This window comes from Salmo salar, chromosome ssa10 (assembly GCF_905237065.1).
Source record: "Salmo salar chromosome ssa10, Ssal_v3.1, whole genome shotgun sequence".
In the NCBI taxonomy this organism is placed as follows: domain Eukaryota; kingdom Metazoa; phylum Chordata; class Actinopteri; order Salmoniformes; family Salmonidae; genus Salmo; species Salmo salar.
In genome coordinates, this window is record NC_059451.1 from 39,053,264 (window position 1) to 39,078,638 (window position 25,375).

A 25,375-nucleotide genomic window follows, 5' to 3' on the forward strand; every position below is an offset into this window, starting at 1 on the left:
AGACCCATTTGCGACCAAGCTTTAACTTCCTGACTGATGTCTTGAGATGTTGCTTCAATATATCCACATAATTATTCTCCTCATGATGCCATCTATTTTGTGAAGTGCACCAGTCCCTCCTGCAGCAAAGCACCCCCACAACATGATGCTGCCACCCCCGTGCTTCACGGTTGGGATGGTGTTCTTTGGCTTGCAATCCTCCACCTTTTTCCTCCAAACATAACGATGGTCATTATGGCCAAACAGTTCTATTTTTGTTTCATCAGACCAGAGAACATTTCTCCAAAAGTACGATCTTTGTCCCCATGTGCAGTTGCAAACCGTAGTCTGGCTTTTTTATGGCGATTTTGGAGCAGTGGCTTCTTCCTTGCAGAGCGGCGTTTCAGGTTGTGTCGACATAGGACTTGTTTTACTGTGGATATAAATACTTTTGTACCCGTTTTCTCCAGCATCTTCATAAGGTCCTTTGCTGTTGTTCTGGGATTGATTTGCACTTTTCGTACCAAAGTACGTTAATCTCTAGGAGACAGAACGCGTCTCCTTCCTGAGCAGTATGACGGCTGCGTGGTCCCATGGTGTTTATACTTGCGTACTATTGTTTGTACAGATGAAGGTGGTACCTTCAGGTTTTTGGAAATTGCTCCCAAGGATGAACCAGACTTGTGGAGGTCTACAATTATTTTCTGAGGTCTTGGCTGATTTCTTTTGATTTTCCCATGATGTCAAGCAAAGAGGCACTGAGTTTTAAGGTAGGCCTTGAAATACATCCACAGGTACACCTCCAATTGACTCAAAGGATGTCAATTAGCCTATCAGAAGCTTCTAAAGCCATAACATAATTTACTGGACTTTTTCAAGCTGTTTAAAGGCACAGTCAACTTAGTGTATGTAAACTTCTGACCCACTGGAATTGTGATAGTGAATTATAAGCGGAATAATCTGTCTAAGCAATTGTTGGAAAAATTACTGTCAAAGTAACCGACTTGCCAAAACTATAGTGTATGTAAACTTCCGACTTCAACTCTATCAGAAAGAAGTCATATACTGTTATCACATGACAATGATGAGAGAGGGAGAGAGAGAGAGAGAGAGAGAGCGAGAGAGAGAGAGATTGAAGGTTGAACATGGGGTTAGAGAGAAGTCACAGAAAATGAGAGGCGGTGAAAGAAAGAGGTAGAGAATGGGGGAGAGAAAAAAATGGTAAGAGACCGAGACCAAGAACTGCAGAAAATCAGAAAAGATGCCACTACTTACCACTCTTGTCTCCTCGGGGCTCATGCAGAACTCTGGGATGACTTCTGTGGTGATGATGTCATCTTTATGCACTGTCTGGAACGAGACGGGTTGTAAAAAGTAGAGGTTAACGAGTTGAATGTGATGAATTTAATGAAAAGTAACTGCTCTTACAGCACTGTAGCCTCACAGAGCGAAGGTAACACCCACAGTTGCTCTGATTCAGAGGGATTGGGTTAAATGCAGAAGACACATTTCAGTTGAAGGCATTCAGTTGTACAACTGACTAGGTATCCCCCTTTCCCTTTCTTACCCTGGGAGTGATGGCCTCCTTCTCGTTGCTGATGGTGACAGCGTCTTCAACCATGATGTCCTGCGGTTGTGGTCGAGAGAAGTCTTTGAGCGTGAACTTCCAGAGCAGTGAGAGGTCTGAGAGAACCAGTGGAACCTTTAGAGGGTTCCGGAATGCCACCTCAACTATGATGGGTTCTACAAAGGAGCAGAAAGAGAGACACCAGGATGAGGACAAACACAACCAAAGAAATGTGAGGATATCTAAGTATAGTGAATTCAAAACAATACGTAATATACGGTACACAGAGCACACAAGGATTAAGAACACCTTCCTAATATTAGGTTGCACCCCTTTTTGCCCTCAGAACAGCCTCAATTCATTGGGGCATGGACTACAAAGTGTCCAAAGCGTTCCGCAGGGATGCTGGCCCATGTTGACTCCATTGCTTCCCACAGTTGTGTGAAGTTGGCTGGATGTCCTTTGGGTGGTGGACCATTCTTGATAGACCCGGGAAACTGTTGAGCATGAAAAACCCCTTTCTCAGTTCTTGACACACTCAAACCGGTGTGCCTGGCACCTACTACCATAACCCGTTCAAAGGCACTTAAATCGTTTGTCTTACCCATTTACCCTCTGAATGGCACACATACTAGGGCTGACCCCATTTAGTCGATTGTTTGGTTGATAGGCTGTCGATTGACCGAGATTCCTTTAGGCAAGAAAAAAAATAGTTCATTGTGTACAAGACACCTGTGAGTGGATTAATCCATTGCGTAATGCATAATCCATTACTATAAGACATGTGCTACCGAAATTGTGTATGGTTATATTACGTAAGAACAACGGTGCAACACTAATTCAAATATTATTTTATAACAAATGCGCTTTCTCCCGCATTGGATAACGGTGGTTGTCCGCGCTTCTGAAACACCAGCGTGCTGCTGAATTGCCGCCTTTTCCAAGACCATGTTGCTATGTGCATAATAGCAAAGGTACCCATATTGGTGTTGAGGACAATGCGACGGAGTTTGGAAACTAGGCAAGACTGACTTGCCTAGTTTAACTAGGCAAGTCAGTTAAGAACAATTCTTATTTTCAATGACGGCCTAGGAACAGTGGATTAACTGCCTTGTTCAGGGGCAGAATGACAGATTTTTACCTTGTCAGCTCGGGAATTTGATCTTGCAACCTTTCGGTTACTAGTCCAACGCTCTAACCGCTAGGTTACCTGCCATCCCTTGCCTTAATTGTCTATGAAAAATGAGGAGAGAAGAAACCAACTTAATTACGTATAATCAATAGCCTAACTGTTAAACCGTTCCATGTCGGCAATTGCATTCACGAACGCATGCGACTGATTTTAGTCGTGCTCAGAAGACCACTCTTCCAGAACGAGTACAAGGAAACAAACTAAGAAAAAGGACATTGTGACATCTTGTGGACAATCAGAGACTTACACCCGAGAACGAAGGAGACGGCCATCCAAAGAACAAGGCCTACGTCGAACCTCTCTCACTAAGCGGAACTCGGCCCACGAAGGCCTGGGCCCAACAGAGTTACCCCACAGATACCCAACGAAGACCTTAAACACATAAATACATGCATTACACTTCTTACCCATAAGAGTGGCAGTTCAGGGCAAGGTATTAGGGCTAAACTAAGCGTAGTTTACAAATGTATCCAAGTGTTGTTTCTCTTCCTCTCTCTTTAAAGCGCCATCTTGTGTAACACGTGTCATATTGTGTTGGTCCGCGAGGGACCTGTTGTCATGGTACTAAGTTACTAATCAATAACCTATACAGTGTGTGTGTGTGTATATTAAGTTATCATTTAGCTTGTTAGTAAATAAATAACCTAATCAAATGATCAGTGACACCCGGGTATACGACGTTCAAAATAAGACTGATATGAGGAAATTATTAAATTGATGACTGGCATGATATCTATATACCCAAGTTAATTTGGGAAACGTTAACCCATTAAACAAACTTTTCCCATGGTGCCCCAGATTCCTAATGAGGTAGTTGTTACATGATTAATTTAAATCGAGTAATTATTAGATGAATAGCAGTCATCACATTAATGATAGTCACGTCACATGTATATACACTACCGCTCAATAGTTTTGCGTCAATTTGAAATGTCCTTGTTTTTGAAAGAAAACCACATTTTTTTTGTCCATTAAAAGAACATCAAATTAATCAAAATACAGTGTAGACATTGTTAATGTTGTAAATAACTATTGTAGCTGGAAACGGCTGGTTTTTAATGGAATATCTATATAGGCGTATAGAGGCCCATTATCAGCAACCATCACTCCTGTGTTCCAATGGCATGTTGTGTTAGATAATCCAAGTTTATCATTTTAAAAAGGCTAATTCATCATTAGAAAACCCTTTTGCAATTATGCTAGCACAGCTGAAAACTGCTGTCCTGATTAAAGAAGCAATAAAACTGGCCTTCTTTAGACTAGTTGAGCATCTGAAGCATCAGCATTTGTGGGTTCGATTACAGGCTCAAAATGGCCAGAAACAAATCACTTTCTTCTGAAACTCGTCAGTCTATTCTTGTTCTGAGAAATTTAGGCTATTCTATGCGAGGAATTGCCAAGAAACCGAAAATCTCGTACAACGCTGTGCACTACTCCCTTCATAGAACAGCACAAACTGTCTCTAACCAGAATATAAAGAGTGGGAGGCCCCGGTGCACAACTGAGCAGGAGGACAAGTACATTAGAGTGTCTAGTTTGAGAAACAGACTCCTCAAAAGTCCTCAACTGGCAGCTTCATTAAATAGTACCCGCAAAAACCAGTCTCAACGTCAACAGTGAAGAGGGGACTCCGGGATGTTGGCTAAGATAATTGCAAAAGGAAATTTCTAAGTGACCCCAAACTTGTGAACGGTAGTGTATGTTTTACACCAATTAATTGGTTGAAAGAACAGACGACTCTCGGTCGACCAAGATTTTTATGTTTTTGTTGGGGACAGCCTTAACACAGACACAATCCATGTTTCAATTGTAAAATACAATTTTATTTGTGAAATGCTTACTTAAAAGCCCCTAACCAACAATGCAGTTAAGAAAAATACATAAAAAAAGAAATAAATGTAACAAATAATTAAAGAACAGCAGTAAAATAACAATAGCGAGACTATATACAAGGGGTACCAGTACAGAGTCAATGTGCGGGGGCACCGATTAAATTGAGGTAATTGAGGTAATATGTACATGTAGGTAGAGTTATTAAAGTGACTATGCATAGATGATAACAACAGAGAGTAGCAGCAGTGTAAAAGAGAGGGCGAGGGGGCAATGCAAATAGTCTGGAAATCCATTTAATTAGATGTTCAGGAGTCTTATGGCCTGCTGGAAGCTGTTTAGAAGCCTCTTGGACCTGGACTTGGTGCTCTGGTACTGCTTGCAGTGTGGTAGCAGAGAGAACAGTCAATGAGTAGGGTGGCCTTCCTCTGACACCGCCTGGTATAGAGGTCCTGGATGGCAGGAAGCTTGGCCCCAGAGATGTATTGGGCCATATGCACTACCCTCTGTAGTGCCTTGCGGTCGGAGGCCGAGCAGTTGCCATACCAGGGAGTGATGCAACCAGTCAGGATGCTCTCGATGGTGTATCTGTATAACCTTTTGAGGATCTGAGGACCATGCCAAATCTTTTCAGTCTCCTGAGGGGGAATAGGTTTTGTCGTGCCCTCTTCACGAATGTCTTGGTGTGCTTGGACCATGTTAGTTTGTTGGTGATGTGAAACGCCAAGGAACTTGAAGCTCTCAACCCGCTCCACTACCGCCCAATCGATGAGAATGGGGGCGTGCTTGGTTCTCCTTTTCCTGTAGTCCACAATAATCTCCTTAGTCTTGGTTACGTTGAGGGAGAGGTTGTTGTCCTTGCACCACTAGGTTAGGTCTCTGACCTCCTCCCTATATTATGTCTCGTTGTCATTGATCAGGACTACCACTGTTGTGTCATTGGCAAACTTAATGGTGTTGGAGTCATGCCTGGCCGTGCAGTCATGAGTGAACAGGAAGTACAGGAGGGGACTGAGCACGCACCTCTGAGGGGCCCCCGTGTTGAGGATCAGCGTGGCGGATGTGTTGTTACCTACCCTTGACCACCTGTGTTGTTACCTACCCTTACCTCCTGGACTTCCCGTCAGGAAATCATCGGCATCATCTGTGGATCTGTTGGGGCGATATTCAAATTGGAGTGGGTCTAGTGTTTCTGGGATAATGGTGTTGATTGTGAGCCACGACTAGCCTTTCAAAGCACTTCATGGCTACAGACGTGTGTGAGTGCTACGGGTCAGTAGTCATTTAGGCAGGTTACCTTAGTGTTCTTGGGCACAGGGACTATGGTGGTCTGCTTGAAACATGTTGGTATTACAGAATCAGACAGGGGAGAGGTAGAACATGTCAGTGAAGACACTTGCCAATAAGGTATGTAGGTAAGACCCAGATGCAGACCATGTCGAATTAAAAATAGTTTAATATTCCAACAGGGGGAAGGCAATAGACAGGTCAAGGGGTCAGGCAGTGGTCAGGGAGGGGTCAGGCAGGGGTCAGTAAACCAGAGGAAGGCAAAGCTACAGGTCGGCAGGCTAGCTCAGGAAAAGTGGTCAGGCAGACGGGCTCAGAGTCAGGACAGGCAAGGGTCAAAACCAGTAAATGGGAGACAAAGGGTTGTGAGACATGGGTTTGACTCTGGACACATGAAAGGTGGGATGTATACGAAGGGTACGGGTAACAGAAGATGAACAGCAGAGGGGCTAATGATCTTGGAGATGGGGAATGGGCCGATATACCGGGGGGATTCCACCCGGAGGGGCAGATCCCGGAGGAATAGCCATACCTTCTGCCTGAGACGATACTGGGGAGCAGGGGTCCGATGGCGATCCACTTGTCATCGATACCTGGAGGTGGTCTTGAGGAGGGCCGACCCGGGCTCTCCTCCAGGTTCGACGACAGCAGCGGACAAACATCTGGGCAGAAGGTTTGCCGACCTCCTCTTCCTACTCATGGAAGAACGGGGGCTGATACCCCAGGGAACACTCAAAGGGTGATAGGCCCGTGGCAGAGCAGGGAAGGGTGTTGTGGGCGTATTCCACCTACACAAGCTGCTGGCTCCAGGTGGTTGGGTTGGCGGAGACCAGGCAGCGCAGGGTAGTCTCGAGGTCCTGGTTGGCTCGCTCCGACTGGTCATTGGACTGGGGGTGGAACCCAGAGGACAGGCTGGCCGATGACCCAATGAGGGTGCAGAACGCCTTCCAGAACCGGGAAGAGAACTGAGGGCCGCGGTCGGTTACCATGTCCACGGGAAATCCATGGATCCGGGAAGACGTGCTGCAACATGACTTGGGTCGGCTCCTTGGCAGAGGGTAACTTGGGGAGAGGAAGGAAGTGGGCGGCCTTGGAAAAGCGATCCACCACGGTCATGATGGCGGTGTTGTCATCAGATGGTGGGAGACCCGTGACAAAGTCCAGGGAGATGTGAGACCAGGGGCGATGTGGGCAGAGGTTGGACAAGGCCAGCCGGAGCTTGTCGAGGGGTCTTCCGTGCATAGACCATGCAGGCGGCGACGTCTGGAACCATGGTTGTCCAGCAAAATCGTTGTCGCACGAAGGCGAACATCCGGTTATCTGGGCCCCCCCTCAGGGTTCAGCTGGGACCGCTGTGCCTCCCGGACCTGTTTCCCAATAACCCAGCTAAGTGGGCATGAGGTGGGAAGGCTGGTCTCCGGCTCTGGGGTGGTAGCTGTGGGGTTATAGGGGCGAGACAGGGCATCCGGCGTGACGTACTTGGACCCCAGCTGGTAGGAGAGGGAAAAGTTGAACCGGGTAAACAGCAGGGCCCATCTCGCCTGCCTGGAAACGAGGCGCATGGCAGTGCGGAGATACTACAGGTATTTGTGGTCCGTCCACACAATGAACAGATGTTGTGCCCCTTGGAGCCAGTGCCTCCATTCCTCCAATGCCATCTTCACCGCAAGAAGCTCCCGATTCCCCACATCGTAATTCCTCTCCGTGGCGGTGAGGCAGTGGGAGAAGGCGGCACAGGGATGCAGCTTAAAGGTCCAGTGCAGAACGTTGGGACAGAACAGCCCCCACTTCGACATCCGAAGCGTCGGCCTCTACCACAAACTGATGGGAAGGGTACGAATGAGTCAGGATTGGAGCCGTGGTGAAGCGGTATTTAAGGTCCCGGAACGCCCGGTCCGAGGCCGTGGACCACGTGAATGGAACCTTGGTAGAGGTGAGGGCAGACGGGGGGGGAGGCCAGGGTGCTGTAACTCTGGATAAAAGTGGCAAAAAAAGTATGCGTACCCCAGGAAGCACCATGGACGTAGGCTGAGGCCAATCCCCGACCACCTTCACCTTCTCGGGATCCATCTTGACGCTCCCAGCAGAGATGATGTAGCCCAGAAAGGTAATGGTGGTGCGATGGAACTCGCACTTTTCTGTCTTAACAAACTGATTCTCCAGAAGGCGCTGTAGAACCTGCCTGACATGGAGCACGTGTTCTTGGGGGGAGCGAGAGAAGACGAGGATGTCATCAATGTAGACGAAGATGAACCGGTTCAGCATTTCGCGGAGAACGTCATTCACCAGAGCCTGGAACACGGCAGGGGCGTTGGTGAGGCCAAAGGGCATGACCAGATATTCGTAGTAGCCGCTGGCCATGTTGAAGTTGGTCTTCCACTCGTCGCCCTCTCGTATCCGCACCAGGTGGTAGTCGTTATGTAGATCCAGCTTGGAGAACACAGTGGCCCCCTGGAGCGGCTCAAAGGCTGATAAATGAGTGGTAGCGGTTAACGGTTCTTTACAGTGATGTCATTGAATCCCCGGTAGTCAATGCACGGGCGCAGGGTCTTGTCCACGAAGAAGAACCCTGCGCCAGCGGAAAAGGGACGGAATAATCCAGTAGCTACGGAGTCCAATGTTGTCCTCCATAGCCTTGGTTTCAGGTCCCGACAGCGAGTACAGACGCCCCCCCTAGGGCGGCGTGGTGCGAGGGAGAAGGTCAATCCCGCAGTCATAGGGACAGTGTGGCAGAAGGGAAGTGGCCCGGGACTTGCTGAACACCTCCCGGAGATCCTGGTACTCTGCGGGAATGGCGGAGAGATCTGGAACCACCTCAGAGGACCCAGGAAGACATCCCAGGGCACGTTGCGCTGACAATCGGAGTGGCAGAACGGACTCCAGCCCATGATGGCACCTGTAGACCAGTTGTTGATTGGGTTGTGTCGCTGGAGCCAGGATAATCCCAAAACCACGGGAATCTGGGGGGACTTGACGATCAGGAACTGAATGGTCTCGCTGTGATTCACTGACACACATAGGTTGATGGGAGTGGTGTTACCGGTGACCCGAACTATGGAGCCCCCGTCCAACGCTCTAACATTCCTAGGAATGGAGAAGGGCTGAGTGGGGATGTTCAGCTCGGAAGCCAGTGTGGTGTCCAAAAAGCTCTCATCGGCCCCAGAGTCAATAAGGACCCAGAGAGATTTGGACTGGTTTCTTCACAGCAGACTGACATTAAAAGGAGTGTGAATAAGGGAAGCAGAAAAATTACCCATATGGTAACCAGATTACCATCTCCAACTGTTGAGCATGGTCTTTTACCGGGCACGAGGACACAACATTATCCAGTGTTGCCATTTCATTGGCGACAGCCCAGCCCTGCCTACTCGCATGGGCTCGGGAAACAGTGCCTCGGCCCTCCTCGGTGACTCTCGAGGAAGGTAAGGAAATCTCGGGTGCTCTCGGCCATGGGACCATCGGGGACTTCAGGGATTACTCGGAAGCGAGGTGGAATCCCTGGATGTGTGAATGAAGTCGAATTCTCTCTCCATCCGTCGTTCCCGCAATCGCCCATTGATACAGATGGTCAAAGCGATGAGGGCGTCAAAGTCTGTGGGTAGCTCGCACTTAACCTCTTACATCTAGACGTTCCGCTAGCGGAACACCTGCTCCAATATCCAATGATAGGCGTGGCGCGAATTACAAATTCCTCAAAAATACAAAAACTTCAATTTTTCAAACATATGACTATTTCACAGCATTTTAAAGACAAGACTCTCCTTTATCTAACCACACTGTCCGATTTCAAAAAGGCTTTACAGCGAAAGCAAAACATTAGATTATGTCAGCAGAGTACCAAGCCAGAAATAATCAGACACCCATTTTTCAAGCTAGCATATAATGTCACAAAAACCCAGAAGACAGCTAAATGCAGCACTAACCTTTGATGATCTTCATCAGATGACACACCTAGGACATTATGTTATACAATACATGCATGTTTTGTTCAATCAAGTTCATATTTATATCAAAAAACAGCTTTTACATTAGCATGTGACGTTCAGAACTAGCATACCCCCCGCAAACTTCCGGGGAATTTGCTAACAATTTACTAAATTACTCACGATAAACGTTCACAAAAAACATAACAATTATTTTAAGAATTATAGATACAGAACTCCTCTATGCACTCGATATGTCCGATTTTAAAATAGCTTTTTGGTGAAAGCACATTTTGCAATATTCTAAGTACATAGCCCAGCCATCACGGGCTAGCTATTTAGACACCCGGCAAGTTTAACACTCACCAATATCAGATTTACTATTATAAAGTTTGATTACCTTTTGTTGTCTTCGTCAGAATGCACTCCCAGGACTGCTACTTCAATAACAAATGTTGGTTTGGTCCAAAATAATCCATCGTTATATCCGAATAGCGGCGTTTTGTTCGTGCGTCCCAGACACTATCCGAAATGGTAAATCAGGGTCGTGCGCATGGCGCAATTCGTGACAAAAAAATTCTAAATATTCCATTACCGTACTTCGAAGCATGTCAACCGCTGTTTAAAATCCATTTTTATGCCATTTATCTCGTAAAAAAGCGATAATATTCCGACCGGGAATCTCCTTTTCGGCAAACAGAGGAAAAATCACAAAGACGGGGGCGGCCAGGGCACGCGCCTAAGCCCACAGTCCCTTGATCGGCCACTTGAGAAAGGCGATGTGTTTCAGCCTGGGGCTGGGATGACGACATTCAGGTTTTTCCCGGGCTCTGAGCGCCCATGGAAGACGTAGGAAGTGTCACGTTAGAGCAGAGATCCTTTGTAAAAGATAGAGATGGCAAAGAAGTTCAAGAAATGGTCAGACAGGCCACTTCCTGTAAAGGAATCTCTCAGGTTTTGACCTGCCATTTGAGTTCTGTTATACTCACAGACACCATTCAAACAGTTTTAGAAACTTTGGAGTGTTTTCTATCCAAAGCCAATAATTATATGCATATTCTAGTTACTGGGCAGGAGTAGTAACCAGATTAAATCGGGTACGTTTTTTTATCCAGCCGTGAAAATACTGCCCCCTAGCCATAACAGGTTAAGAAAAGTGATGAGGAAAATGGGAGAAGTGTGGTACGGAGGAGAGTAACTGTTCTTACCTTCTACTACAGCCAGCGGGAAGTGGAGATTGTCCGTCTGACTGTTGAGGCAGCACTGGGTAGGGTAGAACGTTGACGGGACAAGCCCACGGTTGGCGGCGGCAACCACCTGTTCCTCGAGGTCCTGCCACACGGCAGCTAGGTCCCGGTCAAACTCCTGGTCCAAGGACACATGGGTGGCAGCCTGCTTCTCACCTGATCAATAACCAATATCACAAGAAATAAATTGTTCAGTCAATCAGGTCATTATGGATCAAACAAGCACTATGCAGTAGATTTCTGCCTGGGAAGTTCAATATATTAATAACAACGTAACAAGGACATTGTGGATCAAAACAATTACTGTGTGAGTAGGTTGGTGCAAAAGGGATACATACACTACCCTCCGTATGCATTTGGACAGTGAAGCTAAAATATTCAATTTGGCTCTATACTGCAGCATTTTGGAAGTGAATGGTGAATAACGTATTGCTAATCTCCCCTGTTATTGGTAATGGTGATAGGTTATCGTGTTGTTGAAGCCTCTAATCTTCATTATTAAATTACATTATCAGGATTAATTTAGAAGTGTTCGGAAATATGTTATCTACTCAACTACTAAAGCCATCATTCACCATTCTGTTTCTATTGGGCAAAACATAACTACCAAAACAAATCTATTCAACTAGTGTGTAGTCACAAGCTTGATGTCCTCATTGCGTTCTAGGAATCTGGGACCGAATACTAAACGTTTTAAAGTAGTCATACGCCAAGAGATGAAGATGAACCAAAACCCGATTGCGAAATAATGCTTTTTGGGGTATTCATTGATGGAAATACCAGGTGATGTAAATACATTTGAAGGGTCATGCTCATCTGTCTATAGGTTCATTTGAATAATTTCGTGGAATTAAATTGGTGTTAAATTCATTATGAATCTTAGTTAACACACAGCATACAGATAGAGCCTTTTAGCAGAAAATCTGTCAGGCAGCACTTTTATAAGCCAATCATTGCACAACAATTCTAAATTCTGCAAAATATTTTTGGGGGTAACCATTAAAAATAGCTAATATTTAAATTTCGCAACTGGTAATTGAAGCACGATTCCCATTCGCCATTCAAATGCATAGGCAACAGAAGGCAGGGTTCATCAACGCATCACACACCACATTGCAATGAGCTGGAGGCAGTATGGATTTTGAAAACATATAGCTACTAAATTATTTGAAACCTGAATGTTTTACTACATACTATGAGGCATGTATTACCTCGCTACACAGCAGCCTAGGCAAAAACCCAACCATATGGAGGCAATTACTGAAACCCGTAGCCCATTTCTCTCATGTTCTATTGGTTTTCAACTTTCTTTCCTTGTCTGGTAGCCAAATGCACATTCGCGTGTAGTCTACTGCCTTGAGCGCATTGCTGCGCTAATAATGTTAAGAAATAATAGTTTATCAACATTTCAAGCGAAACGTTTTAGTCTGTTGCATCAGATTCAATGCTTTCTAACATTTTATTATGTATCCTAGGCCTACTGGTTGTATGAATTTGTGATCTATCGTCCCAGAACTGTCCCAGAGTCTGCTTGGGCTATTTATTTCTCGAGAAGCTGACCAATATAATGGGTCAACATTTGTACTACGGGAGATAGTAGATTGACATAGGCTCATAGGTGGCCTTTCTATAAGGCTAGGGGAAGCTAAGCTTTCCCTAAGTAAATTTAATTAAATTGCCAAATGAGTCTACTCACCTAATTAGCCTACCTAATTAACCTAACTAAATTAGCCTACTCCTGTCCATACATAAATAAATAAAATCCTTCCAAATAGGCTACTAAAGCATGATTTGGCCACTGAGGATCATTAAATAAGTTGTAGTGTTTTAAATCGTAATCCCTAAAGTCGGAAGGAAAGGCATAGTGTGCTGCAAATAGATACCAAATAGATGATTGTTGAGTTGTGACTGTCACTGAAATATAGAGAAGACTAACCAGACAGACATATCCCAATATTTAAAAATTAAATCGCGGGAAAACGTGGTTTGGAAAACGTGCTGTAAAGAGAAGACAATGAATAGACTGATCGGCCATATCCCCGGTGTACATTAAATTGCTGCCGTCCAAATGTCTAGTACCACATTTCATAAAGGAAACCCTGACACACACACACAGAGAGAGAGAGAGACGACGGCGCGCACCTGCCCAAGGCACGCACCCTTTCCACGACGCGCACACCGACGACGACACACACACACACAGACCGACGACGCACCGACAGACGACACGCGCGCCCACACACACCGACACGCGCGCCCGCCCACCGACACGCGCGCCCGCCCACCGACACACACACGCACCCACGACACACACACGCACCCACCCACGACACACACACGCACCCACCCACGACACACACACGCACCCACCCACGACACACACACGCACCCACCCACGACACACACCCACGCACACCCACGACACACACCCACGCACCCACCCACGACACGCACGCACCCACCCACGACACGCACGCACCCACGACACGCACGCACCCACGCCCCCCCCAACCACCGACGATGCGCGCGAGAACTTTGAAAGTTTCTACAAGTGCAGTCGCAAAGCACTATGAGGAAACTGGCTCTCATGAGGACCGCCACAGGAAGGGAAGACCCAGAGTTACCTCTACTGCAGAGGATAAGTTCATTACAGTTAACTCCACCTCAGAAATTGCAGCCCAAATAAATGCTTCACAGAGTTCAAGTAAGAGACATCAACTGTTCAGAGGGAATAGCGTGAATCAGGCCTTCATGGTCGAATTGCTGAAAGGAAACTAATACTAAAAGGACGCCAATACTAAGAAGAGACTTCCTTGTGCCAAGAAACACGAGCAATGGACATTAGACCAGTGGAAAGCTGTCCTTTGGTCTGATGAGTCAATTTTAGATATTTGTTTCCAATTGCCGTGTCTTTGTGAGATGCAGAGTAGGTGAACGGATGATCCTCGAATGTGTGGTTCCACCGTGAAGCATGGAGGAGGATGTGTGATGGTGCTTTGCTGATGACACTGTCTGAGATTTATTTAGAATTCAAGGCACACTTAACCAGCATGGCTACCACAGCATTTTGCAGCGATTCACCATCCCATCTGGTTTGCGCTTAGTGGGACTATCATTTGTTTTTCAACAGGACAATGACCTAAAACACACCTCCAGGCTGTGTAAGTGCTATTTGACAAAGGAGAGTGATGGAGAGCTGCATCAGATGACCTGGCCTCCACAATCACCCAACCTCAGCCAAATTGTGATGGTTCGGGATGAGTTGGACCGCAGAATGAAGGAAAAAAAGCCAACAAGTGCTCAGCATATGTGGGAACTCCTTCAAGAATGTTGGAAAAACAATCCATGTGAAGTTGGTTGAGAGAATGCCAAGAGTGTGCAACGCTGTCATCAAGGCAAAGGGTGGCTACTTTGAATGACCTTTGTTTAACAGATAGATATCTATCTAACTATATACACACACACACACAGTTATTTAGCAGCTTTAAATATGTGACTGGGGAGCAATGCTTGGCGGTGAAATTTGTGTGTGTGTCAGTCTTACCCTCTGCCAGGCGGCGTTCGTGGCCAAAGTAGACCCTGGTAGCAGAGCTGTTGATGCAGGGTAGGGGAAGCTGGGGTAGTGCCACCTCACGCACCCCTGGCACATTCTGGAGGAACAGGTAGAGTAAGGACATACTGTTAACACACACTGATGCCGAACATCACACGCACACTAAAATATAGCCTGTGCAAGACTCACTAACGGACCCTGCATGCTGAGTTAGTGTTATAATAATCACACTTAAAATTGGGTGCAGCGCGCCACACACACACACACACACACACACACACACACACATCTTCCTCACTGGCCATAGTGGAGGGTAAGAACACGCGCGCACACACACACACACACACACACACACACACACACACAAATGCACAAGCACTTCTGACTCATCCAGACCAAGCTCAGCACATTTCCGATTCCTAAAAGCACACACTACAAGTCTACTAGAAGTAACTTATTTTAATAACCAAACTCTGTTAAATGACATCGAGATTCTGGGACTGACGCATAGGCTTCAAGTTCTTTGATGTATTAATCAGAGAGCAGTACTAATATAACAGGTTTGTGATGGACCAGTTCTGTAGTGTGTGTGTGTGTGTGTGTGTGTGTGTGTGTGTGTGTGTGTGTGTGTGTGTGTGTGTGTGTCTCCACATACTTGAGATGAATTGTCAGATTTCAGGTGAATGTTTCTTCAGAAACAGTGGGAAAGAGTGTGACATAACAGTCTATCACGCCAAGGCCTTGTTCATGGGTATAGAGGTACTCTCTAAGGAAGGCTCCCTGAGGTTGTATTGTGGTTATGTATAGGTTGTGTTGTCATCTTGTTATCTTGTTTTCATGTCTATGAGGAAGGCTCCCTGCTAACAATGAGTTAAGGTTGTTTTAAGGTTGTAATAGGGTTGTATTAACATTGTGAGTGTTACCCTGTAGACGTAGAGGTACTCCCGGAGGAAGGCGCCCTGCTGTGTGGAGGTCTGCTGGCTGTCGTTGGTGAGGATGTGTCTGAAGGCTGAGACAGCGTTCTCTGGTTGGCGCAGCGTAAAGGACTGGCGGCCGATAGTGAAGTTGATATGGTCCTCAGCCAGGGACCAGCCTTTACCCTTATATACCTGCATGGCCTGGCAGTAACACCGCAACGCATGGCGCTTCTACAGCGAGTGAGAGAGAGGTGGCATGTGGGGGGGATGAAGACAGGGAGGGGGAAAGAGGAGAGAGGGATAGAGAGGGTGGGGAAGAGGGAACAAGGTACAGGGAGAGTGCAAGAAGATGGAACACAAAGTAAGAAAGAAAAGCAAAGCAGAAAATGACAGAAAAGAGGGGAAAACGAGAGGGAAAGAGAACAAAATCAGTCAAAGGGTATAAATGGAATGCTCTAACGGTTCTAGAACTTCATTCACATCATGCTGCTCTGAACATAGAAGACTACAAGTCTCCCACCCAAACTGGGCTTCAAAAAGACAGATTCCATTAAACCTCTCTGACCCACCTAGCTACCTGTAAATCACCGGTCTGTCTCAGATCACCTTGTTCTGTTCATCTGGTGATCAAATGTTTTTTTAAATTAGATGTCAGCAAACATGAAAAACCTTGTTCTGTTTTTAAAAGGCCTGGCTGTGGTTAACACACACACACACATGCACAAACACAGGTATGCACAAACACAGGTATGCACAAACACAGGTATGCACAAACACAGGTTGTGTTCCACTCACCTGTCCTGCCTTGCTGAAACGGTGTCCTGCCAGGATCATGTGGAAGGCAAACTTCCTGACCATGGGGTTTCGCATGTTAATGAAGCAGTGGGCTGCCTGCTCCAATAGGAGGGCAGAACACAGATCAGAGTCCTGAGAACGAGATCGAGACAGAGTTAGACAGGTTAGCTAATACCATGGACATATCACACACACACACACACACACACACACACACACACACACACGTTCATTTAACCTTTATTTGTACAGAGAGACCTGTTCAGGACAGCGGCAGGCAGCAACATTACAAAAGTTTCACAAATACACACAGTTCAAGTCGGAAGTTCACATACACCTTAGCCAAATACATTTAAACTTAGTATTTCACATTTCCTGACATTTAATCCTAGTAAAAATTCCCTGTCTTAGGTCAGTTAGGATCACCACCTTATTTTAAGAATGTGAAATGTCATAATAGTAGAGTGTGTGATTTATCTCAGCTTTTATTTCTTTCATTAAATTCCCAGTGGGTCAGAAGTTTACATACATTCAATTGGTATTCGGTAGCATTGCCTTTAAATTGTTTAACTTGGGTCAAACATGTTGGGTAGCCTTCCACAAGGTTCCCACAATAAGTTGGGTGAATTTTGGCCCATTCCTCCTGACAGAGCTGGTGTAACTGAGTCAGTTTGGATGCCTCCTTACTCGCACGCGCCTTTTCAGTTCTGGGCTTTGTGATGGCCACTCCAATACCTCGACTTTGTTGTCCTTAAGCTATTTTGCTACAACTTTGAAAGTATGCTTGGGGTCATTGTCCATTTGGAAGACCCATTTGCGACCAAGCTTTAACTTCCTCATGGTGCCATCTATTTTGTGAAGTGCACCAGTCCCTCCTGCAGCAAAGCACCCCCACAACATGATGCTGCCACCCTCGTGCTTCACGGTTGGGATGGTGTTCTTCGGCTGGCAAGCATCCCCCTTTTTCCTCCAAACATAACAATGATTATGATGGCCAAACAGTTCTATTTTTGTTTCATCAGACCAGAGGACATTTCTCCAAAAAGTATGATCTTTGTCCCCATGTACAGTTGCAAACTGTAGTCTGCTTTTTTATGGCGGTTTTGGAGCAGTGGCTTCTTCCTTGCTGTGGATATAGATATTTTTTTACCTGTTTCCTCCAGCATCTTGTTGGGTTTTATTTCACTTATTAGATGTGATGCATTACCATTTACAGTAGATGTAGGCCTAAGTATGAACGGACTGTAATGCACTAATAGGTTTATATTGTATTAACATAGATTGAGCAACATATAATAGACATGACTAACTGGAGGGTTGCTGGCTAGTAGGAGTGTAGGCTGAGTAGACTCGTGACACACACACACACACACACACACAATGCCTGGTTGTGGGGCCGCTCATGGACAGGTGTATGTGAGGAACTGATAGAGGGGAGAATGGCTGTGGCACAAGAACAGGCACTGTCCTTGGGTGTCTGACTCTCGGGTACACACACGAAGATAAGCTAGAAGACAACTATGCTTGGCAACAAAGATGCGTCTAGAGGCTGGGACCAGCCTGCACGCCAACGATAGGATGAGTAAGTTTAAACCACGCTCATCCTCCCTCTGACAGGCCAGCAGTGAGCGGGAACTATCTCTGTCAGAGTATTTAATGAAGAACTTATGTCATTTTCAGTTCTCTGTTTGCCCTGCGAGGTGTTACAGTGAACCCGTATATACGAAGATTGCATTTACCATTTATTCTGCTTGACTAATTCTATTAATAAACAGCTGAAAATATATTCAGTAGCCTAGTGTTAAATTTTGTTCTGATACCAGAATTGAATTGACGCAGCCCTAACAATCTTCACAAGGTCCTTTGCCGTTGTTCTGGGATTAATTTGCACTTTTCGCATCAAAGTACGTTCATCTCTAGGAGACAGAACGCGTTTCCTTCCTGAGCGGTATGACAGCTGCCTGGTCCCATGGTGTTCATACTTGCGTACTATTGTTTGTACAGATGAATGTGGTACCTTCAGGCGTTTGGAAATTGCTCCCAAGGATGAACCAGAATTGTGGACGTCTACAATTTTCTTTTGAGGTCTTGGCTGATTTCTTTTGATTTTCCCATGATGTCAAGCAAAGAGGCACTGAGTTTGAAGGCAGGCCTTGAAATACATCCACAGGTACACCTCCAATTGACTCAAATGATGTAAATTAGCCTAATCAGAAGCTTCTAAAGCCATGACATGATTTTCCGGAATTTTCCAAGCTGTTTCAAGGCACAGTCAACTTAGTGCATGTAAACTTCTGACCCACTGGAATTGTAATACAGTGAATTATAAATTAAATAATGTCTGTAAACAATTGTTGGAAAAATTACTTGTGTCATTCACAAAGTAGATGTCCTAACCGACTTGTCAAAACTATAGTTTGTTAACAAGAAATTTGTGGAGTGGTTAAAAAAACGAATTTTAAGTCTATGTAAACTTCCGACTTCAACTGTATATGATACACGTAACATTCAATAATCTGACTTCCACAGAGATGCACAAAGCCAGAGGTCAATCTACAGAATAAAAACATAGAACCTGTGGTAACAATGACAAGCAGTGTCTACTTCTCACCTCACTGGTCATCTTGATGAGGAGGGTAGCAGCATCGGAGTACTTGGACTGACTCTTCAGTATCTCAGCACTGAACAAAGCACAACGCTCAGCTAGGACCTTGTTCCTGCAGGGGGGGACATTTATAAAACATTCATACACACTAGCACAGGAGTGGGAGAGCCAGTACATTGTAGTTGTGTGTTTTGTGACTTGTATGCGGCTGTTGAACTATGAGGCTGGGTATTTTAGCTTACTGGATATTGTTAATCAATGTGTGTTTTTGTGACAACACATGCAGCTGTGTGTGTTAATGCGTACTTGCACACATCTCTGTAGGTCTGAATTGCCGTGTCCATATAGTGTGCTGGATACGGCCGTGGAGCCCCACCCTGGAGAAACGCAGACACTGCTGCCATCTCCTACAGACAGACCGACAGACAGCGACAGAGAAAGAGAGAGATAACAAGAAAGAGGGTTCAGCAATATGAGAGAATGATAACCATTTAAGATGTATCCATTTCTCATTTATCCAAATAGTTTTGAGTGTCATAAGTGGTAATATGGTGGGTGTGTGGAGGATAGGAATGGACATGTCACAGCTCCAGACCACATCAGACTGTCAAAAATATTCTTGTTACTAGAGTCGCAAACACACGCACCTGTACGAGTTTCAAACAAACAGGTCTGCTGTTAATATTCCCGTGACCCAGATAACGATGCAGCCACGCCTCATGGCTAACACAGCGGAATGCTAGGACAAACTTCACATTGCCTCTTTTTCTAGTCTACTGTGATAGATACCCCACTGCTCAGGACTCTGTTTTGTTAACGTCATTCAGAGGTGCAGGTTAGATTGGTGTGTGCTCAGCCTCAGTACTGTACTGCATGTGCTGCTAAGCACTAACTTTCTGGCACCGGAACCTTAGATCCTGCGGTGTCCTTTCTGCAAGACTGTTCATTACCTTCATGACAATGTACTGTGTGTGTGTGCGCATGTGACGTGAGCGTGTACAGTATTCACTTGTGTTTATCTGTGTAGGTTCTCTGAGTGTTGTGGCGGAAGAATCAGAATTAGCTCAGTAATATAGATTATTAAGATGTCTTATCTGTATAATATGCTTATTTGATTGAACTGTTGAACTCTTGTTATTAGAATGTATCCCTTTGGACTCTGGTGTTAGCAGTGGCACTTCCTCCCTCATATGGGCCTCCGTCACCTGGGGCCCAGAGAGGGGAGAAGTCAGGCTTGTCTATCACATGTCCCTGTTGCTATGCAGAATATCAGAAAAAGAAGAGGACAGGCTGGAACATTGTCTTCATATGTGAATGTGTCTTTACCTATTTTAAACCATGTGATTAAATGGGGAACCAATTACTTGTCTCCACGATGTCTGTGCGCCAGTCACTCCCTCCTTTGGACTTGGGGGAGATAAGGTCTGCGAAAAGATGTGGGGTAGGGTCTGGAACCACTGTACGTCATCTCTGATGTTGCACCTATCTTGGGATAGTGTATGACCTAGAGGCTCACTCCCCTCAGGACTTTACAATTGATTTATGCCATAAAATGAGTTGGTGTTTCTGTACTGTGAAGTACCAGGGACGAGATCTTAGGGGCTAACTCTGTACAATAAGAAAAGTCTCCATAACAAAAGCTATCTGGCTGGGGGACACTGCTTTCTCATATATCAAGTATCACCTTGTGACCCATTCCATACATCTGTTGTTTGTCATGTAGACTAAGAAGGTGTATCTTTGCTATAAAATATATTTGGCATGTCAGAGCTGCTCGCTGTTGAATCGACCAGCCTCATTATTGCAGAGCAATTACTCTATGCACCATTATAAATAAGTTGTGAATAAAGTAATATCCTGATCAGTGATTGACCTTGTCGCTCCTCATTATTGATTAGAATCTCCACAACAGTGTGTGTGTGCGCGCCACATCTCCCTCTCCTTTTCTGTGTGTGTGTTCTCACCAGCGCCCCAGCAGCATAGAGCATGGCCTGGTCAGATAGGAAGTCCTTCTTGGCCGTGTGGTAGCAGCTGTAGGCCAGCTCATAGTGCTGAACCAGGAAACACAGGTCAGCCATCTTTCTGATCTGCAGCTCAGGGGCTTCTGGATGATAACTGATGACATCACACAGGGCAGAGGTCAGAGGTCATATACTCAGCTGAGGTATAGGTGGAGGCGTTAGAAAACACCATCCAAAGTCAGACTCAAATGGCACCCTATTCTCTTATTGACAACAATACATTTGACCAGGGCCAACAAAGCTCTGGTCAAAAGTAGTGCACTATAGTGAATAGGGTGCCATTTGGGACACATCCAAACTGTACAGTGCATTCGGTAAGCATTCAGACCCCTCGACTTTTTTCACGTGGTTACATTACAGCCTTATTCTAAAATGGATTAAATAAAAAAATCCTCAATCTACACACAAAACCCCATAATGACGAGGGGAAAAAAAGTTTGTTAATTTGTGCAAATGTATTAGAAATAAAAAACAAATATCTTATTTACATAAGTATTCACTCCCTTTACTATGAGACTTGAAATTGAGCTCAGGTGCATCCTGTTTCCATTGATCATCCTTGAGATGTTTCTACAACTTTAATTGAGTCCATCTGTGGTAAATTCAATTGATTCTACAAAAGGTAAAGAACATATGCACATTCAGGTACTTTCCGCAGGTGCTGGAGTTGTAGGCAAAATCTGGTTGCTTGTCATTTTACACAAGCTGGACATCCTATTAGTTCTCTGAGATACATTGGAATAGAAAGGGTCAAGATGTCACGCAGGGGAGGGGACATTGAGAGGAAACTTAAAGTAAATAATATCACCTGGGAGCATGAGCAGTACTGTGCTGCGTTTTAAATTAAATTGATTGGAAATGATTTGGAAAGGCACGCACCAGTCAATATAATGGTCCCACAGTTGACAGTGCATGTCAGAACAAAAACCAAGCCAAGAGGTCGAAGGAATTGTCCGAAGAGCTCAGAGACAGTATTGTGTCAAGGCACAGATCTGGGGAAGGGTACCAAAAAAATGTCTGCATCATTGAATGTACCCAAGAACACAGTGGCCTCCATCATTCTTAAATGGAAGACGTTCGGAACAACCAAAAGTCTCCCTAGAGCTGGCCGCCCGGCCAAACTGAGCAATCGGGGAGAAGGGCCTTGGTCACTTTGACAGAGCTCCAGAATTCCTCTGTGGAGATTGGAGAACCAATCAGGCCTTTATGGTAGAGTAGCCAGATGGAAGCCACTCCTCAGTAAAAAGGCACATGACAGCCCGCTTGGAGTTTGCTAAAAGGAACCTATAAAAGGACTCTGACCATGAGAAACAAGATTCTCTGGTCTGATGAAACCAAGATTTAACTCTTTGGCCTGAATGCTAAGCGTCACGTCTGGAGGAAACCTGGCACCATCTCTACGGTAAAGCATTGTGGTGGCAGCATCATGCTGTGGGGATGTTTTTCAGCAGCAAGGACTAGGAGCAAGGGAAAGATTAACGGAGCAGAGTACAGAGAGATCCTTGACAAAAACCTGCTCTAGAGCGCTAAGGACCTCAGACTGGGGCGAAGGTTCACCTTCCAACAGGACAACAACCCCAAGCACACATCCAATACAACGCAAGAGTGGCGTCGGGACTAGTCTCAATGTCGTTGAGTGGCCCAGAGGATCTGCAGAGAAGAATGGGAATAACTCCCCAAATACAGGTGTGCCAAGCTTGTAGCGTCATACTCAAGAAGTATTTCTTGGTCGTGTTTCTTGGCCCAAACAAGTCTCTTCCCTTTCCTTTCTTATTGGTGTCCTTTAGTAGTGGTTTCTTTGCAGCAATTAGACCATGAAGGTCTGATTCACACTGTTCCCTCTGAACAGTTGATGTTAAGATGTGTCTGTTACTTGAACTCTGAGGTGCAGATAATTGCTAATTGCTGAGACTGGTAACTCTAATGAACTTATCCTCTGCAGCAGAGTTAACTCTGGGTCTTCCTTTCCTGCGGCGGTCCTCATGAGAGCCAGTTTCATCATAGCACTTGGTTTTTGAGACTGCACTTGAAGAAACTTCTTTAAATTACCTTCATGTCTTAAAGTAATGATGGACTGTCATTTCTCTTTGCTTATTTGAGCTGTTCTTGCCATAATATGGACTTGGTCTTTTACCAAATAGAGCCATCTTCTGTATACCACCCCTACCTTGTCACAACACAACTGACTGGCTCAAACGGATTAAGAAGGAAAGAAATTCCACAAATTTACTTTTAACAAGGCACACATGTTAATTCAAATTCATTCCATGTGACTAACTCATGAAGCTGGTTGAGAGAATGCCAAAAGTGTGCAAAGCTGTCATCAAGGCAAAGGGTGGCTACTTTGAAGAATCTCAAATATGTTTTGATTTTGTAACACTTTTCTGGTTACTACATGCATGTTATTTCATAGTTTTGATGTCTTTACTATTATTCTACAATGTAGAAAATAGTCAAAAATAAAGATAAAACCTGGAATGAGTAGGTGTCCAAACTTTTGACTGGTACTGTATGTAAACGTGATATTTCAGTTACATTTTTTTAAATAAAAACCTGTTTTGGCTTTGTCATTATGGGGTATAATGTGTAGATTGATTAAATTGTTTTTTCCCCCTCAATTTTTGAATAAGTCTAACTTAACAAAATGTGGAAAAAGTCAAGGGGTCTGAATACTTTCTGAATGCACTGTACATATACACTCTTGGGTGAAAGCCTAAAGCTAATCTTTGAGTTCTCTCTCTCTCTCTCTCTCTATCCTCTTATTCTGCACCTCTGATTGGACACATGGACGGTTTAACTCAGTAAATGTGTGATTGTGTTCATACCGTATGTACCAGACATACAGCCAGCAGCATACCACCCTGCATCCCACTGCTGGCTTGCTTCTGAAGCTAAGCAGGGTTGGTCCTGGTCCTGGATGAGAGACCAGATACTGCTGGAAGTGGTGTTGGAGGGCCAGTAGGAGGCACCCTTTCCTCTGGTCAAAAAAATAGCCAATGCCCCAGGGCAGTGATTGAGGACATTGCCCTGTGTAGGGTGCCGTCTTTCGGATGGGACATTAAACGGGTGTCTTGACCTTCTGTGGTCACTAAAGATCCCATGGCACTTATCGTATGGGTGTTAACCCCAGTGTACTGGCTAATTTCCAAAATCTGTCCCATAATAGCCACCTAATCATCCCCAACTTACAATTGGCTCATTCATCCCCTCTCCCCTGTAACTATTCCCCACGTCATTTCTGTAAATGAGAAAGTGTTCAGTCAACTTACCTGGTGGTTGTGTTCATACCGTATGTACCAGACATAGTGATTGACCTGTTCACCGGAAGGGCTACCTTGTCCCGGACATGCCATTTTCGACTCTCTACCGCACCTGCTGTCTCTAACTCTGAATGCTCGGCTATGAAAAGCCTACTGACATTTACTCCTGAGGTGCACCCTCTACAACCACTGTGATTATAATTATTTGACCCTGCTGGTCATCTTTGAACGTTTGAACATCTTGGCCATGTTCTGTTATAATCTCCACCCGGTACAGCCAGAAGAGGACTGGCTACCCCTCAGAGCCTGGTTCCTCTCTAGGTTTCTGCCTTTCTAGGGAGTTTTCCTAGCCACCGTTATTCTACATCTGCATTGCTTGCTGTTTGAGGTTTTAGGCTGGGTTTCTGTATAGCACTTTGTGACATTGGCTGATGTAAAAAGGGCTTTATAAATACATTTGATTGATTGATTGTGGAATTCGAGGTGTAATCTGTTAATGAGAGAACCTTGCCATCTTTTAAGAACAGTTAAGAACAAATTCAATTTACAATGACGCCCTACCAAAATGGTTCCTGCGGAGGCGGGGGCTGGGATAATAAATAAATATATGACAACACACATCACGACAAGAGACACCACAACACTACATAAAGAGAGACCTAAGACAACATAGCATGGCAGCAACACATGACAACATGGTAGCAGCACAAAACATGGTACAAACATTATTGGACACAGACAACAGCACAAAGGTAGGAAGGTAGAGACAACAATACATCACGCGAAGTAGCCACAACTGTCAGTAAGAGTGTCCGTGATTGAGTCTTTGAATGAAGAGATGGAGATTAAACGGTCCAGTTTGAGTGTTTGTTGCAGCTCGTTCCAATCGCTAGCTGCAGCAAACTGAAAAGAGGAGCGACCCAGGGATGTGTGTGCTTTGAGGACCTTTAACCAAAAGTGAATGGCAGAACGGGTGTTGTATGTGGACGATGAGGGCTGGAGTAGGTATCTCAGAGGGAGAGGAGGAAGGGGACAGAGAAGAGGAGAAGGAGGGTGGTGATGTACTTACAGAAGGCCGGAAGTGTTCTTCAATTCAGCAATACTCTTCTCTGGAACTTTCCCTCCTCCAAACAACTTCTTAGTGACTGAGAACAGAGAACGACTCAAGCCTTTCCTGGAGACCAGCTACAGATGTAGGG

At 45.2% G+C, this 25,375-nt stretch overlaps 1 protein-coding gene across 3 annotated transcripts in view; it reads right to left on the bottom strand.

The window, feature by feature from the left end:
• Positions 1 to 25,375, bottom strand: part of LOC106560384 (trafficking protein particle complex subunit 8) — a 98,410-nt gene that overhangs the window by 36,605 nt on the left and 36,430 nt on the right. For all 3 annotated transcript variants that reach the window (XM_014123258.2, XM_014123256.2, XM_045687751.1), the window contains exons 9-18: positions 25,246 to 25,361; positions 20,860 to 21,010; positions 19,202 to 19,302; positions 18,902 to 19,007; positions 16,291 to 16,422; positions 15,502 to 15,726; positions 14,570 to 14,675; positions 10,987 to 11,181; positions 1,547 to 1,722; positions 1,255 to 1,329 (exon numbers count right to left, since the gene is read on the bottom strand). In XM_014123258.2, coding sequence (XP_013978733.2) covers positions 1,255 to 1,329; positions 1,547 to 1,722; positions 10,987 to 11,181; positions 14,570 to 14,675; positions 15,502 to 15,726; positions 16,291 to 16,422; positions 18,902 to 19,007; positions 19,202 to 19,302; positions 20,860 to 21,010; positions 25,246 to 25,361 — 1,383 coding nt within the window. The remainder of the gene's footprint in view (positions 1 to 1,254; positions 1,330 to 1,546; positions 1,723 to 10,986; positions 11,182 to 14,569; positions 14,676 to 15,501; positions 15,727 to 16,290; positions 16,423 to 18,901; positions 19,008 to 19,201; positions 19,303 to 20,859; positions 21,011 to 25,245; positions 25,362 to 25,375) is intronic.